Genomic DNA, 15,015 nt, shown 5'->3' with positions numbered 1-15,015 from the left:
TAAATGTACCAGTATACCACTAAGAACAGCACTGAATTTTCCATTTTGAAGTATTTTCCAGGAATAGACGTAAGGCTTGGAAGTAGCATATTCCATGTGGTAGTTGTCCAGGACATGTTTAGTGCATTGTTAAGATAATCCTCTTCTTGTTCCTTGTGTGTTCTTGGTTGTTTGATATTTTAGCGTGTTGTCTGTTCTAGGGCAAATCTCTTTACTTAGGTAGATTCACTGAGAATGACTGTCCCTGAACTTTGGGGAACGCCTGTCCTGTAGGCCATGTGGGAGAGATCTGTTTCTTTATCTCTTTTCTGTTCTTGCTTGGAATCCAACATTCACTTGGCTTTGGGAGAAGAATATCTAGCCTTGTAATGAGCCTCCCTGTGACAGAGGACAGAGACAACAGAGAATGGTCAGGGATCCACGGCTGTCTAACCTGGTGAATGCCAGGGATTGTACCTGTCCCTGCGTAACATAATTGAAGGGACGTCTTTTTTTTTTTTTTTTGTCTTTGTTTTTCATTAATCTTCATGTTTTTCCTACCTTGTAAACTGGTGGCAGGTTTCCAAGGAGACCTGTCCTGTCCAAATGATGTGACTTCATCTTCGTGGAGAGATGGCAGATGTAGTTGTTCTTTGTGTGGTGTGACCAATTCCCTGACAGTCTTGGGAGACCTTGTCTTATTAGAAATCCATTTATTTCCTTCTGCAAGTTTTGGGTTTTGAGAATTCATCATCTTTATAGAAATAAAAAAACTATTCTCTAGTAGTATAATCTTCTAGTTCTTACATTTTTGGTTTTTACATTCTTAAAAATTATGAAGAATTCCCCCACCAATTTTTTGTTTATGCAGGTTATGGATTGATATTTACCCCATTAGAAATGAAAGCAAAATTTTGATACTTATTTCATTAAAAATAACATAATAGGCTCATTACATGTGAGTGTTAACTTTTTCTGTAAAAAAAAACATTTCTCAAAACTTAAAAGTCAGGGGTGCCTGGGTGGCTCAGTGGGTTAAAGCCTCTGCGTTCAGCTCAGGTCATGATGCCAGGGTCCTGGGATCCAGCCCCACATTGGGTTCTCTGCTCAGTGGGGAGCCTGCTTCCCCCACCCCTGCCTGCCTCTCTGCCTTCTTGTGATCTCTGTCTGTCAAATAAATAAATAAAATCTTTAAAAAGAAAAAAACACCTTAAAATCAGTGACAGTAGTGGCTGTTTTAGTCATTTTGGGCTCCCATAACAAAATGCTGTATACTGAATGGCTTAAAACAACAGAAATTTATTTCCTCACAGTTAAGGAGGCTGAAAAGTCTTCATGCTGGCATGGTTGGGCTCTGGTAGAGTCCCTGTCTGGCTTGCAGATGGCTGCTTTCTTGCTGTATCCTCAGATGGTCTTTCCTAAGGGTGTATGTGTGTATATGTGTGTATGTGTGTATATGTGTGTGTAGAGGTCTCGCCTTCTCTTCTAAGGCCATCAGTGTCATTGGATTAGGGGTTCACCCTTATGACCTCATTTAACCCTACTAACCTCCTAAAAACCCCATTTCCAAATACAGTTGAATCAAGGGGAAGGCTTTGATATGTGAATGTTGTGGTGACACATTTCCGCCCATAATAGTGGCATTACTTTATATTTTTATGCATCTTTTGGAGTCTAGCTTAATAGAAGATAGTTGTATGCTCCTATCTGCCTCTGCATTCAGTCACTTGTGTTTTTTTGATTGACGTTGAAGAAAACAAATACACAGATGGAAAAAAATATTTTAATAGCATGTTTAGGTAACAGTGGATATTCGTTTTTGAAACTACACAAACACTGAACAGGTAGTAGCTTATGAGTTGTTTTGCGGAGTAGAACCAGAAACTGTATTAAATGAACTTCTGATACTCTGTTAGTTTAAAATTTGTCTGTCTTTTACCTTGAGTGAATGCATAGTTGTGTAATAATATAGAGTAGCTAGTTGGAAAATATCAATTCACTGAATTATTTGGATCTTCTAAATATTGACACATTTCATCAGTATTTTTTAAAAATCACATTATCACCACCAATTTCCTTAGAAAAATCTTTAAATATTGGAAAAGTTATCAAACTCATGGTGAATCTAAGTTTTCCAAAATTCTCATTTTTGCTTGAAAGCTCAATTTTTATCATTGGAAACAAATATTGTCAGTTTCCTTCATCCATTTTCAAGAAAATTACTGCCAAGTTTTTAAGTCTGAATAACTGTGGTTTGTTAGTTATTCTTTCAAATAAGGACGAAAAAAGATGGCTAGGTCAGCTTGCAAGTAGAATAATCCTAGAAATGCTTTTCCTCAAGACACCTGTTTTTTAATAAGTAGCAGAAGTGCTTTATGCAGGCTTCTCATTTCATCGTGGAGAATATTAAAAGGGTGTATACTCATTGGTCAAGATTTAATACAATTAATACTTTTTACTGGATCGTCAAGGTTTTTTGAAGTTTTAAATTGTAATTGAAGTTTTAAATTTAAATTTAAATTGGAGTATTATAATAGTTTCAGGTGTACAGTACAGTGATAGAGCAATTTCTTACATTATCTGTGCTCATCACAGTATGTGATATGTACTCTTAATTCCCATCCCCTAATTCACCTGTCCCTCTATCTACCTCCCCTCTGGGAACCATCAGTGTGTTCTCTATAGTTAAATCTGTTTCTTGGTTTCTCTCTTTTTTTCCTCTGTTTTGTTTCTTAAATTCCACATTATGCTTGAAATCACACGATATTTGTTGCTCTCTCACTGATTTCTTTTGCTTAGCATAATACTCTTGGTTCTGTGTTGTTGCAGATGGCAAGATTTCATTCTTTTTAATGGCTGAATAATACTTCATTGTGTGTGTATACACACACACACACACACACACACACACACACACCCCTACATCTTCTTCATCCATCTATGGATGGATACCTGGACTGCTTCCACAATTTGGCTATTGTAAATAATGCTGCAATAAACATGGGGGTGCATGTATGCTGAATTAGTGTTTTTGTATTTTTTGGGTAAATACCCAGTAGTGCAATTGCTGGGTCATAGGGTAGCTCTATTTTCAACTTTTTGAGGAACCTCCACACTGTTTTCTGCAGTGGATGCACCAGTTTGCATTCCCACCAACAGTGCACAAGGGTTCCTTTTTTCCCACATCCTTGCCAATACTTGTTGTTTCTTTTCTTTCTGATTTTCTCTATTCTGACAGGTGTGAGATGATATCTTCTTGTGATTTTGATTTGCCTTTCCCTGATGATGAGTGATGTTGAGTGTCTTCTCATGTGTCTGTTGGCCATCTGGATGTCTTCTTTGAAGAAATGTCTATTCATATCTTCTGCTCATTTTTAATAGGATTATGTGTTTTTTTGGCTATTGAGTTGTATCAGTTTATGTGTGTATATATATATATATATATAAATGTATTTATATATATAAATATATATTTTTTAAATTTAGTCATGTTTTCTTTTCTTTCTTTTTAAAAAAGATTTTATTTATTTATTTGACAGTGAGAATTCCCAAGTAGGCAGAGAGGCAGGCAGAGGGAGAGGGGGAAGCTGGCTCTCTGCTAAGCAGAGAGCCCGATGGGGGGCTCGATCCCAGGACCCTGAGATCATGACCTGAGCTGAAGGCAGATGCTTAACCCACTGAATCACCCAGGCGCCCCTTTATATATTTGAATACCAAGTCTTTATGAGATACACCCTTTTATCAAGGGTATTCTTAAGTGAAATTGGCTTTTTTTTTTTTTTTTTTTTTTAAACTGAGACTCTCTTGAGTACACTGATTACTGGAATACTTGGTGCCACTGCCTTGAGTCATGCCAAGGCAGCAGTGGTTTTCTTTACCCACTATTGCTTTTGTACTACCAGTGCGAATGTCTACTCAGTGAAAAAGGCAAGTAACACCTTAGCGTCATTATAAAAATAGTTTTGACCTTACAGATACTGTGAAAGAGGCTCAGAGACACTTGGTGTTCAAGAACCATGTTTAAAGAACTGCTTCCCAAATGCACAGTCGGCTGTCTCATTGGGCTAGGTGGAAGTGGTTCCAGGTTGCTCAGAGAGTGAGGTCTTCCTGATGAAGACCCAAGATTGGGGTAGAGCCCAGAAGAAAGTGAAGATGTGGAATGAGAGGAGGACGCAGCTGTGGATAAACCTCAGGCCTTTGCCTGTTTGTGGACTGAGGCTTTTGATCTAGCCAATGAAGAGTTCTTAGCTTCAAGGGCTCTAAATTCATAGCACACCCTTGCTAGATTTAAACTGACTTGTGCTTTATGCATGAAGAGAGATGGATTGACATCTGTCTCCTGAGCAGGGCCCAGGATCTGTGGTGAAAATGCCACAGGATTTAAACAACTCGTGCCATGTGTTGTTGCTACAATGCAGTGAACATACGACCACTACAAGTGTGTCACTGTGTCCCCTCCCTTGTGTGGCTTGACCAAACCAGGTATGCTCAAAGGATGAATCTATGAGAAGTGAATGAAGTACAGTGTTAGGCCTTCTGCTTTGGAGGGGTCTGATGGGTAAGTCATCCCAGAGATGACTCAGGGCCTTATCTCCTCACTTAGTCCTCAGAAAGTCGTCTTGCACTGCAGTGTATTTTGGTCTTCCTCTTTTAGGAACAGAAGCCTTGAAAGATTCCGTATGAGTTCTTGCTGATGACCAAGAGATGTGTCTTGTATTAAAGCCAGAAAGAGTCAAGTCAGACATTGGGGATATTTCTGAAAGATGTCATTTATGAAGAATTACATTGTGGAGCCTTACTGTTGTGCATTTAGTGAAGGTCATCTTTTTTTTTAGGGGAGTGATTAAAAATGCATTTCTCATTTAAGGTGTGGTGTTTCAACACGTTATTCTTAGGGGGTTTTGCTAGCCCTTTGCTTCTATGTCAGGATTCTTTACTCAGTACAGCAAAATACATACATGAAAAGTAAGAGTCATCTGGCTGTTCCATGTGGTTGGTGCCAAAACATCTGGATGTTTGGAAACATCTGGAAAAGCAACTGAAGTTTTCACCAAGGTAATCAGCATGATGTGGATGAAACCCCTGGCTCATAATCATATGATTTACCAGTTCAACATCGATAGAAGTGTTCTACTAACTCCTGAAGAAGGAGGGTTGAATAGTTCTTAGAATCTTAGAATACATTCAGTTGTTTAGCTTTCAGTCATTTTCAGTGAAGTGAGAGAGAGAAGGCCGTTGGGTTTCAGAATGCTTCAGTTCAGCAAACATTTCCGCCCTTAAATCCCTAGACACATGAGAGCCAGCAGTAGGTCCGAGTGGTCTGCTTCCGTCCCAGCAGCCACTGGGGAACCAGTGGATGAAATGTCTGGTTCCTGTAGGAGAATGAGTGCACAGACCCCTGCGAGCACACGATGGCCCAGCAGAGTGGCTTTGTCTTCTTTTGGTCAGGGCATAATGGTGTCAGACAGTCCTCAGGCTGCTGGTGCTCCCAGTGGAAGGTAAAGAAATGCTCTTCACCTAGAACTAACTATGAAATAGCTGTTTACTTCATGCGGCCCTGAGAAAGAAAATGGAACTTTTGTTCCCGGGCAGCCCCCCCAAGAAGGGCCGTCTAATCAGTCATAATAGACTGTGCCTCTTGAAAACGGTGCCTTCCTGCAGGGAGCCCTGCGGATCACAGGGGCCTATTGTGAGAAGAGAAAAAGAAAGTATTGAAGCAGGCACCCGGCAACAGGGCAAGGAGGAAACACTTAAGCGAGGGGCCTTTAATTTTTATATAACTAACCCAGAAGCATATTTTATAGCCACCTCATAAGAGTCAGGCTTCAGTCTGGCTGCAGACTTTGTGTGGTGCCCTGGGAGCCATTGCTGGGGAAGCCAAAGACAGTCATTGACCTTGAAGGGGGACGGAGAGGTGGCTGAAGGCCGGCCGTCTGTTGTTCATTTCAACATCTGGCTAGCAAGGAGACTCTTTATTACAGGCTTTTGTAAAACCCTCTTTCCTCCACCAGGAGCCTTGAGGGAAATCATCCCCTCGCCCCTGCTCACCCTCAGAGACCCGGTAAACCGCTGCCTCTGTTAAATCCGGGCCGCAGATGTAGCCGCATGGCTCGGGACACTGTTCAGAAATGTCTTTAACAGATGTTGGAGAACGGAGTGGAGTTGTTTTTTGGCAGGAGCTATGCTCTCGCTTCAGTTCTCCCTGAAGTGGAAATGTCTCCCGCTTGTCCCAGGTGTGGCCCGTTTTCATCTGGGCAGAGAAGGTCTGATCAGCTTTGTAAGCACAGGGGAGACCGACGCCGGGAGAACACGCTTGGGCCCTTAGGTGCGGGTCCCCGGGCTTGCTGTGGCTGAGGGCATCTCTCTCCGTTTGGTTTGTGTCGAGTTTCCAGGCTGGTCAGTTTGGGAATATCTGGTTATATTACCATGCCTACGTTAGAATTTTAGAACTTTTAAGTATCAAGTGAGGGTTTCCCCCCCCCCCCCCCAAACTTCAGTGAAACTTCAATGAAACTTTTTTCAGTGAGATTTTACCAGGCAACTCAGTAAAACAGAGTTGGGTAAATGAGCACAGAAGTCCCAGGATCCTTTCCTATTGTGTTTTTCCTTCCTCTCCCAAGCTCCCCACCTTTGGAGACTCCTTCTCCTCCCCTTCTTCTGTAATGCTTATGGCTTCCTAAAAGAAGCCTTGAAAACAAGCGGTATAACTTGAGGCTCTTTTTTTTAAACCTTTTTTTTTTTAAAGTGTTCCAAGATTGTTTATGCATCATCCCCAGTGCTCCATGCAAAACGTGCCCTCCATAATACCCACCACCAGGTTCACCCAAACCGCACCCCCCCCACCCAGACCTTCAGTTTGTTTCTCACAGTCCACAGTGTCTCAGGGTTCTTCTCCCCCTCCCATTTCCCCCAACTCACTTCTCCTCTCCGTCTCCCAATGTCCTCCATGTCGTTCCTTTTGTACCACAAGTAAATGAGACCATATGGTAATTGACTCTCTCTGCTTAACTTATTCCACTCAGCATAATCTCCTCCGGTCCTGTCCATGTTGATAGAAAAGTTGGGTATTCATCCTTTCTGATTGGAGGCATAATACTCCATTGTATATATGGACCATATCTTCTTTATCCATTCATCTATTGAAGATCACTTGGCTCTTTCCACAGTTTGGCAACTATTGCCATTGCTGCTATGAATATTGGGGTAGAGATGGCCCTTCTTTTCACTACATCTGTATCTTTGGGGTAAATACCCAGTAGTGCAATTGCAGGGTCATAGGGTAGCTCTATTTTTAATTTCTTAAGGAATCTCCACACTGTTTTCCAAAGAAGTTGCATCAACTTGCATTCCCACCCACAGTGTAAGAGGGTTCCCCTTTCTTCATATCCTCCCTTACACTTGTTGTTTACTGTCTTGTTAATTATGGCCATTCTGATTGGTGTAAGGTGATAACTTAAGGCTCTTAAACTAATGAATGTGAAAACTCAAGTCTGGAGATCCCAGAGACAGCCATGTCATCCAGGCTAACAGCAGGGTAGTGGCAGGGCTATGACCTATAAGGCGGGTTTTCTGGTCCCATTTGGTCCTGTTTCTGCCCTCATACCCCTTTACCCCCATCAGTGTTTGAGCTGCAAGATACAAAGAGGTGTGGACATCAGGCAGGACCTCAGGGATGGGTGGGTGGTCCAGGATCCCAGCCTGAGCCCTTCTGCTTTAGACGGTGTCTGTCAGGGCCAGTGCATTTATTTACATGACACTGATTTATAAATGAAGATGCCTCTGAAGTTTTCCTACAGAGTACATGGCTTTCCAGAGCATATATACTTTTATTTTCTGGCAGCCCTGGCTGTTAGTAGTGGAAGCCTAATTCCTTTCAGATTGTTCCATGTCCAGAAGCCTCCTCGACGGTCTACCCTGCTTGGCCTTTCTGGAGCTGCTTTTTCTTAAATTTGCTTCATACCTCACCTGCTTCAGTGGCTCCTTGGCACTCCTTGGATCGAGGAACCCGGTGTTAAAGCTAGTGGGGGAATGGGAATCAATACCACTGATGATGTGAAAGGCAAGAAATGATCTATCTCAGTTGCCATGAAACAGTTTTTTTTTTTACTTTAAACTTTTCCGATCATGTATTGTCTGGCCTTCGTCGGCAGATGGAAGTTGTGTGCAGGAACATATAACAGTCGGCAACGCATACAAGCAGATACACTCCTGGCTTTTATATGTTTTGATGAAGTCCTTGAGGGTGTCCCCACGAAGGCCTGTCAGTGTGTGAGTTCTGAGCATAACTGAGCAGCGGTGTCTTGTTCCTTTCATCCTCACCATTTTCTGAAGCCAGGTCAGTTTCAAAGGGGAGAAGAGGTACGTTCAGCCATGGCTGTTCTGTTTGAACCAAGTGTGTGGGGTGGTCCAGATGTGAGCGGTATGAGCAGAGACTGCTTTCCTTTGATGCTGAACACAACTTTACCGGCCTCCCCCAGACATATCTCCCCATTTCCTGTGGGATTACAGTATATGCTTGTTTAAAGATTGCTCAAGTAATGTAGAAACAAATGTGAATTTGGTTTGCATACTTCCTTTCCTTCAGCAGAAATAAAGGGGTAGGGGGAGGGCTGGCCTCTGGAGTCCCTGCTGTTCTTATGGAACAGTGTCAGAAAATGCGGTCCTGAACTCGTTAGTTGAGATCGACAGCAGAGCTGTGCACTGAAACCTTTACCGAGAGGGACATGGTAGAGCTGACAGGGGAGGCCCTTCTGGTTCTCAGAGTGGGTGAGGGGAGCGGTCAGCCAGATCATCCTTTCAGAGTCTCCCAAAACTGCCGTCTCTGTTGGCAACATGTCATCTTGTGCATTTGGATTCTTCTCACCAAGTGCATCACAGCTGTAAATTGGAAGATATTGAAGTATTATTTTTAACTATTAAAGGTATTTCTCTGTTTCTTAACACAGATGTTCTTAGCAGGGATTTGTCTGTTGAGGGGATGCCCTCTAAAGAAATGCATGTATTCAAAGCTTTTCTTAATGTCCATTTCAATCCTGTCTGTCAGGGTGGTATGTGATTTTTGGGATCTTTACCCAGCTTGAAATTAATCTAATACTGCTTGTTCTAGATTTGATGCTTTCTTTTCTTTTCTTTTCTTTTTTAAACAGGCTGTGAATAGTTGGTTTTCTTGCTGCCCACAAATGCTTTCCTCAGCCATATAAATTGCCTTTTTTCTAATGCCTTGCACACAACTTCTGATTATTTGGGAGTTCCCTTATTATTGATTGTACCTCTGCAGGGCAGTGGGTTAATTCCTGCTGCATTCTCTTGACACTCAGTTCTGGTAACTGGAGACTTAATGGTCTAGTTATCTGGTTTATAATTGGTAGTCAGAAAGGCTGGGGTTGAGTCTGCTAGTCTATATTATTTAAGCTATGGTTTAGCAGCCATGAGTACTTGTTAAAACACAGATTCCTAGTTCCATTGTAGGGATTCTACACACTCACTCAGTGTGTCCTGATTTAGACACCAGGAATCTTCCATTTGTAGAAGTTCATGGAAGATTCTGGTGCAAGCAGAATTACACCTGGTGTAATGGCCGTGGTTTTTAATAGTAACATTTTTCATCTCTGTCGGTGTCTCAGATAATTCTGGAATGCTTTAAATTATTGTCTTAGGTCTATCTGCACATGCTCGGCTGTGCTGGAGAAGGAACACCAGCCAGGCTGGCTGCTGGAGACCTGGCTCTGGCCTCTCTATTGACCTTTTATCAAGTTACAGTTGTTTGCTCTGTCTAGGTTTCCGTCTCATTCATAAATCGAGGGCACCAGGTACCTTCCAGATTCTTGACATTCTTTCATTTGAAGGGTTTTACCCGCCTCCGAGTTGTACTCCACATTGCTGTTCGTTGATGGCTCCTGCTTCTTCTAGTTCTCTGGGTGCCTGACGGCTCAGCGGAACTTTAATCACTGCTTCAGGTAGCTGCTGGCTGTTCGCAGACCCAGGGCGGCTTCTATTCCTTTCTCCTGCCCCTACCAACCTCCCAGGATAGGTGGACGTAAACCATTCCCCTGGGAAACAACTGCTTATGTTAGGGTTTTCTCTTAAAATTCAGGTTGTAATTCTGACCCTTTCCATGTCCAGCCTTGGCAGTTTTCACCCACTGGGCTCTTGTTGCAGGCTAGGGACTTTTGTGCCTCTGGGCGGAAGATGTGGTTGCTGTCGTGCTCAGGGAACCGTGCTTGGAATGCCTCACCTCTGTGCCCCCCAACAAACCTTTTGCTTCCAGAAACTTGTTGCCTCTTCTCCAAGAAGGGCTGTGGAGTTTCAGAATGGTCTGGGTTGCCTTTAAAATTGTGCATGTGCATGTCACCCAGCCCTGTCTGGTGCTCTTGAATCCAGCACTCCTGGGTGGGTTTGGACATGTGTGTTTTTTGAAGACTTGACTTTAAATGCTCCCTTTGGAGCCGCCTTCTCTTCCTCTGGACTGAGTTTTTACTATAATTGTTTTTTGTTAAGGGAGGTGTAAATAAGTTTGGGGTTGTCATCAGAATACAGTAAAGTGTGATCTGTGTCTGTTGAGAAAATTAAGCTGCTTCAAGACCTCGGTGACCCTCCGAGACTGAAGGCTTAACACAGCACACAGCTGAGGCACAGGAACCATTGCTAAAGCCATAATCCTGGTGCCTGTCTGCTCTTCTTTCATCAGTGTGTCAGAGTGGGAAAGTCGTTCTTCCTTTCCTTAAAGTGTATTTTCACGTGATTACTCATTTCTCCTTTTTTCAGTGTAATTCAGCAAAGATTATCGGGAACTTACAACATGGTAAGCATTGTTCTAGAAGCTGAAGATAAGAGTAGTGAACAAAAAAGACAAAATTGCCGTCTTCTTGAATCTTTCTCTTTATATATGTGTGTATATATATGTGGGATTTAATATAATGGAACTAAAGGGCTGCTGTATAGCACTATGAAATGTCATTTTAGGGAAATTCTTCAGGACCATCCTTTGTATTGCTAAGGTGACAAATAGAACTGGAAAATCGAGTCAAGCATGTGAAACCCAGATTAAATTCAAAATATTAAGACCAGAGACTGTGTCTTATCCACATTATACATAGCTCATGGGTATTGAGGTACATATTTTCTGAAGGCAAAAAGAATAATCCAGTGGGTTCCAAAAAAAGGTAGCCAAGGTCACTGGCAGAATTAAAGTTTATCCTTTGATTTGGGGACTAAGTCTCCAAAGAGTTCTTCTTTGTTACAAATCTTCCTTTGACTCTGTGTTTTTAACTCCTGTGTAGACCCAGATACTTTGGGGGTCCTGGAGTTTACAGTAATTTACCTGCCTCTTTAACCTGTTCAGTGAAAGCATTAATTTGAGGTGAATGTTTCAGGCCTAAGAGGTACTACTTCATAAATTACTACAAACTTCTGTACTTTCCTTGAATGGGTTAATATAGCTTCCCAAGTGTCTCCTCTAAGAGTAGGTACTTTATTTTATGGTGTCTACCTCTTTGTTGTGGCTTATGTACTAAAATTATTTGATTTAGATATAATAGGAATGTTTTCAATCTGCTTTCAAGGAATTTAAATGCTACATTGTTCAAATCTTTTAGCATGCCTATTTTAAAAGTGCTTTTGTAAAAAGGAAAATGAGGTATGGGGAGAAGGGGCTGTTTTTGTTTTTGTTTTTTTTTAAATCATAACATCTTGGGATTCTGAGTGTGGGCTAAAAAAACAATGGACTGCAAAGATAGCCAGTAAAAGAAAAACACATTCGATAGAGATATCAAGATATCAAGGGAACATTTAAAAGAAACCAAGGGCCTGGCTCAAGTTGGTACTTAAGAGTTAACTGACTTAGAAGAGAAGTGTGTGAGCGAGGCAATAAAAAGATATTCTGGAAATAATTATTAATGCTAAAATTCCTGCATCTCATTTTAGAATGCCTATGTTTGGAATTTCATATGCATGATGAAAATGTGTATTTCAGGTTTGTGGAGAAAAACAGCGCTTTGAGAAGTTGATGGAACATTTCAGGAATGAAGACAATAACATAGATTTTATGGTGAGTTATTCCAGTACTACGTTACATTCAATGAAGTAAACTCCGTTTGTGTGCTTTTTTCCTAAATCCATTTATATTCCTATATTCTACATATGTGTGTATGTATGTGCTTATAAATGTTACAAAGGACAGAAAATTGAGTATAGTATGCTGTAGATTCAGTCTAGAGTGTTCCTCACACTCTGTAGTTTCCCCTTACAGGGGAAATTGGTATTAATTTCCAGTTTTATCCCTCATGTGCTGCATAGCAAATAAAGGGTGAAGCCGTGTGTTTGGGGAAAGGACATTCACTCCTGGTACAAATTCCTGCAATTGCCAGTTTTAGCTGTCAGTCAAGAAAGTAGAAAACCAAGAATCTTGACCATTTTGTCTTTTGCACACCCCAGCCCGTGACTTTCTCCAGACTACATTCTCAAAGATTAAAGCTCATTGGTTTGTAGAATTGAACTGTATGCCTCCCCCAAACTATTATACAGCAGTGATTTCCACCCCTGCTACCCTCCCCACCCCCCTTGATCTCTTTCCTGCTCTGGTAGCTGTGAGCATGTCCGTATATCAGCATGGTAGTTCACATGCAAGCACGCATGGTTCAACAGCAGCTCTGTCCTCTGCAGGGATGAACAGCAAAAGGAGTGTGAGCACTGCTGAATTTTTAAACTTAAATCTTAATCTGGGGGTGAAGATGGACATATACCCTAGAGAATTTCCGAGACACACGACCCATGAGTGCACCCAGATCTGCAGGCTTTCTCTGACCCAATCCGGTTGACCCTGGGTGACTTCTGAGCCTAGGCGATCTCACAGGGCCTTCATCTCTCAGCTCACCTCCAGCTTGGAGCAGGTACCCGGCCAGTTCTTACCTTGTCCAGTCTGTTCAAACCTGTGTGGAGGGAGCCAGGCATGGTTTTATTCAACTTGGTTCAACAGCCATAAACCATGAAACATAGTTTTGCAGATTTCTAACCCTTTCATGTGAAAAACTTTTCTGGGTCCTTAAATTTTATGTGCATCCTAGCCCTCAACCCCTTCTAAATTCTATGAGAATGATGAGGTCCTTTTAGAGAAACTTTTCTGTTCCATCAAAGCTTGTTACTTGCTTTTTTTTTTTTTTTTTTTTTTAAAGGCAAACAATGTGAAACAAGGAGTACTTTCACATTGGCTTTTTAATTTTGTTGTTAGGAATTTCTGAAGTGTTGAAGGCCTGTGTTGGCACGAATGATAAGTATGTGAAGAATCCATACATGGCTCACTTTACCGGTTTTTTTCCTCTGCCTTCAGAGGGGCAACTTCTTTGTCCCTGAAAGCTGAGGTTGCAAACTGGAGGCTCCCACACCGAAGCCAACCTACAGGCTGGTGAGCTGGGTCTGACAGTGACGTCCTTCCATAAAAAATTTGGAAATGGTGCATAAAATACGGATTGCTGATTTTTTTTTTTTTTTAAACTAAAAATTTCAGCTAACACAAAACCCCTGCGCTTGCAGAGTATCAGCTGCTGGAGCCAAGTTGCCCCTATTTTTAGTCTGAAGATCCCCTTGCCAGTTTGCCGTGGTCCACACCATTCCTTGCTGTGTTACACGTGGCCCACTTCAGTGATTATCATACCTTGGGGATCTCCCTGCCACTTGAGTTTCTGCTGAAATTACGATTATATAATCAAGTCCTTTAAAATGCCTTCACTGTTTACAAGGGAGAGTCTATTTCTTGCCATTATTTATATGTGCATGCAGTGAGGAAGCTAATTTAGGAGCCGCTGGAATATAGGTACTATGCTCAATTCCTCTGTCACTGAGCAGATAGTTGCCTCTCAGGCCTATCTTAAAACTCAACAGATACTCAGAAGAGAAATGGACAGATGCCAGGATTGAACCATATTTTCCTCCAGAAAATGAGGCTTTTCTTAAACTGGCCTTGGGAAGGCAGTTAAAATCGTACAACCTCCCAAACAACTTATTCCCCATAAAATATAAATTTTTCTAGCATAGCATAAGGCCTTTTCCTGTATTTTGTGTGTGTGTGTGTGTGGAAAAAAAGTCTAATGAAATCTTTAACTCATTTAACCACAGAATGTGAAGTAATTTTTTAGTAAATTGCAAGTCTTCTTATAACCTAGAGAGCTCACTGTCTTCCAGAGAGATCATCCAATGTATGACTTCCATTCAAAGGAGAATCTAACTCAATAGAAACAATTTAAAAAAAAAAAAAGATAAAAAAAACTGGGTTTGGAGGAGAATGGAAGAAGGTGGCTTTCAGAGTAACTGTGAATCTGTAGCCCTCACTCATTCTACCTCCTTGTTTTGTTCTTTTACCCATAGAGGGAAAACATTAGTAAGATATTTTCACCATAAATGTCACTGTTAAGGACAAAATAGGGCCCCTGGCTGACTCAGTTGGTAGAGCATGCAACTCTTGATCTTGGGGTTGTAAGATTGAGCCCCATGCTGGGGGTAGACATTACTGAAAAATAAAAATCATAAAAAAAAAAAGCAAAACAGATCTCCTGAACTTTGTTTTGTTCTTTTACCAAACCAGGAACTGGTTTTCTCTGTGGCAGGTCTCAGCGCCACTGATGCAGTCATGGAAAGAAAGCAGTAAATCCAAGGCTTTGTGGAGTGGAAACTGGTTGACTGTTTAAAATGGGAAGTTAGGTCAGAGATCGTGTTATGATCTTGTTGGTATAGTGGGGCCCATGGCGAAATTTCAGAAGTGATTAGCCTGTGGTACCACGATAGGTGATTTTCTAAATGTTGTTTTTTATAAAATTGTTCACATTTTCTATGATATGCCTTTAACATCTTACACAGTTTGTTGTATATACCCATAAGACTTTTTAAAAAAAAGTTTTACTGAGAAGTGAAGAACATAACATCTAACTTACCCCCCGAAAGGATATTTTTTGCATATTTGCAGGGTCATGCAGCCATGCCTGAGGTCTAAGTTAGAACATTTTGTCACGCCGGAAGGAATCCCTTTTAGTAGTTGCTGCCCATTCT

General features: G+C 41.5%; 1 protein-coding gene across 16 annotated transcripts in view; it reads left to right on the top strand.

Annotated features, from left to right (window-relative positions):
• The window catches only part of FMNL2 (formin like 2), a 321,014-nt gene that overhangs the window by 272,197 nt on the left and 33,802 nt on the right, over nucleotides 1-15,015 (top strand). For all 16 annotated transcript variants that reach the window (XM_059167316.1, XM_059167319.1, XM_059167317.1 and 13 more), the window contains one exon: nucleotides 11,951-12,025. In XM_059167316.1, coding sequence (XP_059023299.1) covers nucleotides 11,951-12,025 — 75 coding nt within the window. The remainder of the gene's footprint in view (nucleotides 1-11,950; nucleotides 12,026-15,015) is intronic.

The sequence above is a fragment of the Mustela lutreola genome, chromosome 3, assembly GCF_030435805.1.
Source record: "Mustela lutreola isolate mMusLut2 chromosome 3, mMusLut2.pri, whole genome shotgun sequence".
NCBI classification, from domain to species: Eukaryota; Metazoa; Chordata; class Mammalia; order Carnivora; family Mustelidae; genus Mustela; species Mustela lutreola.
The sequence above is the reverse complement of the archived record's forward strand: the minus strand, read 5'-3'. Positions and strand labels throughout refer to the sequence as shown.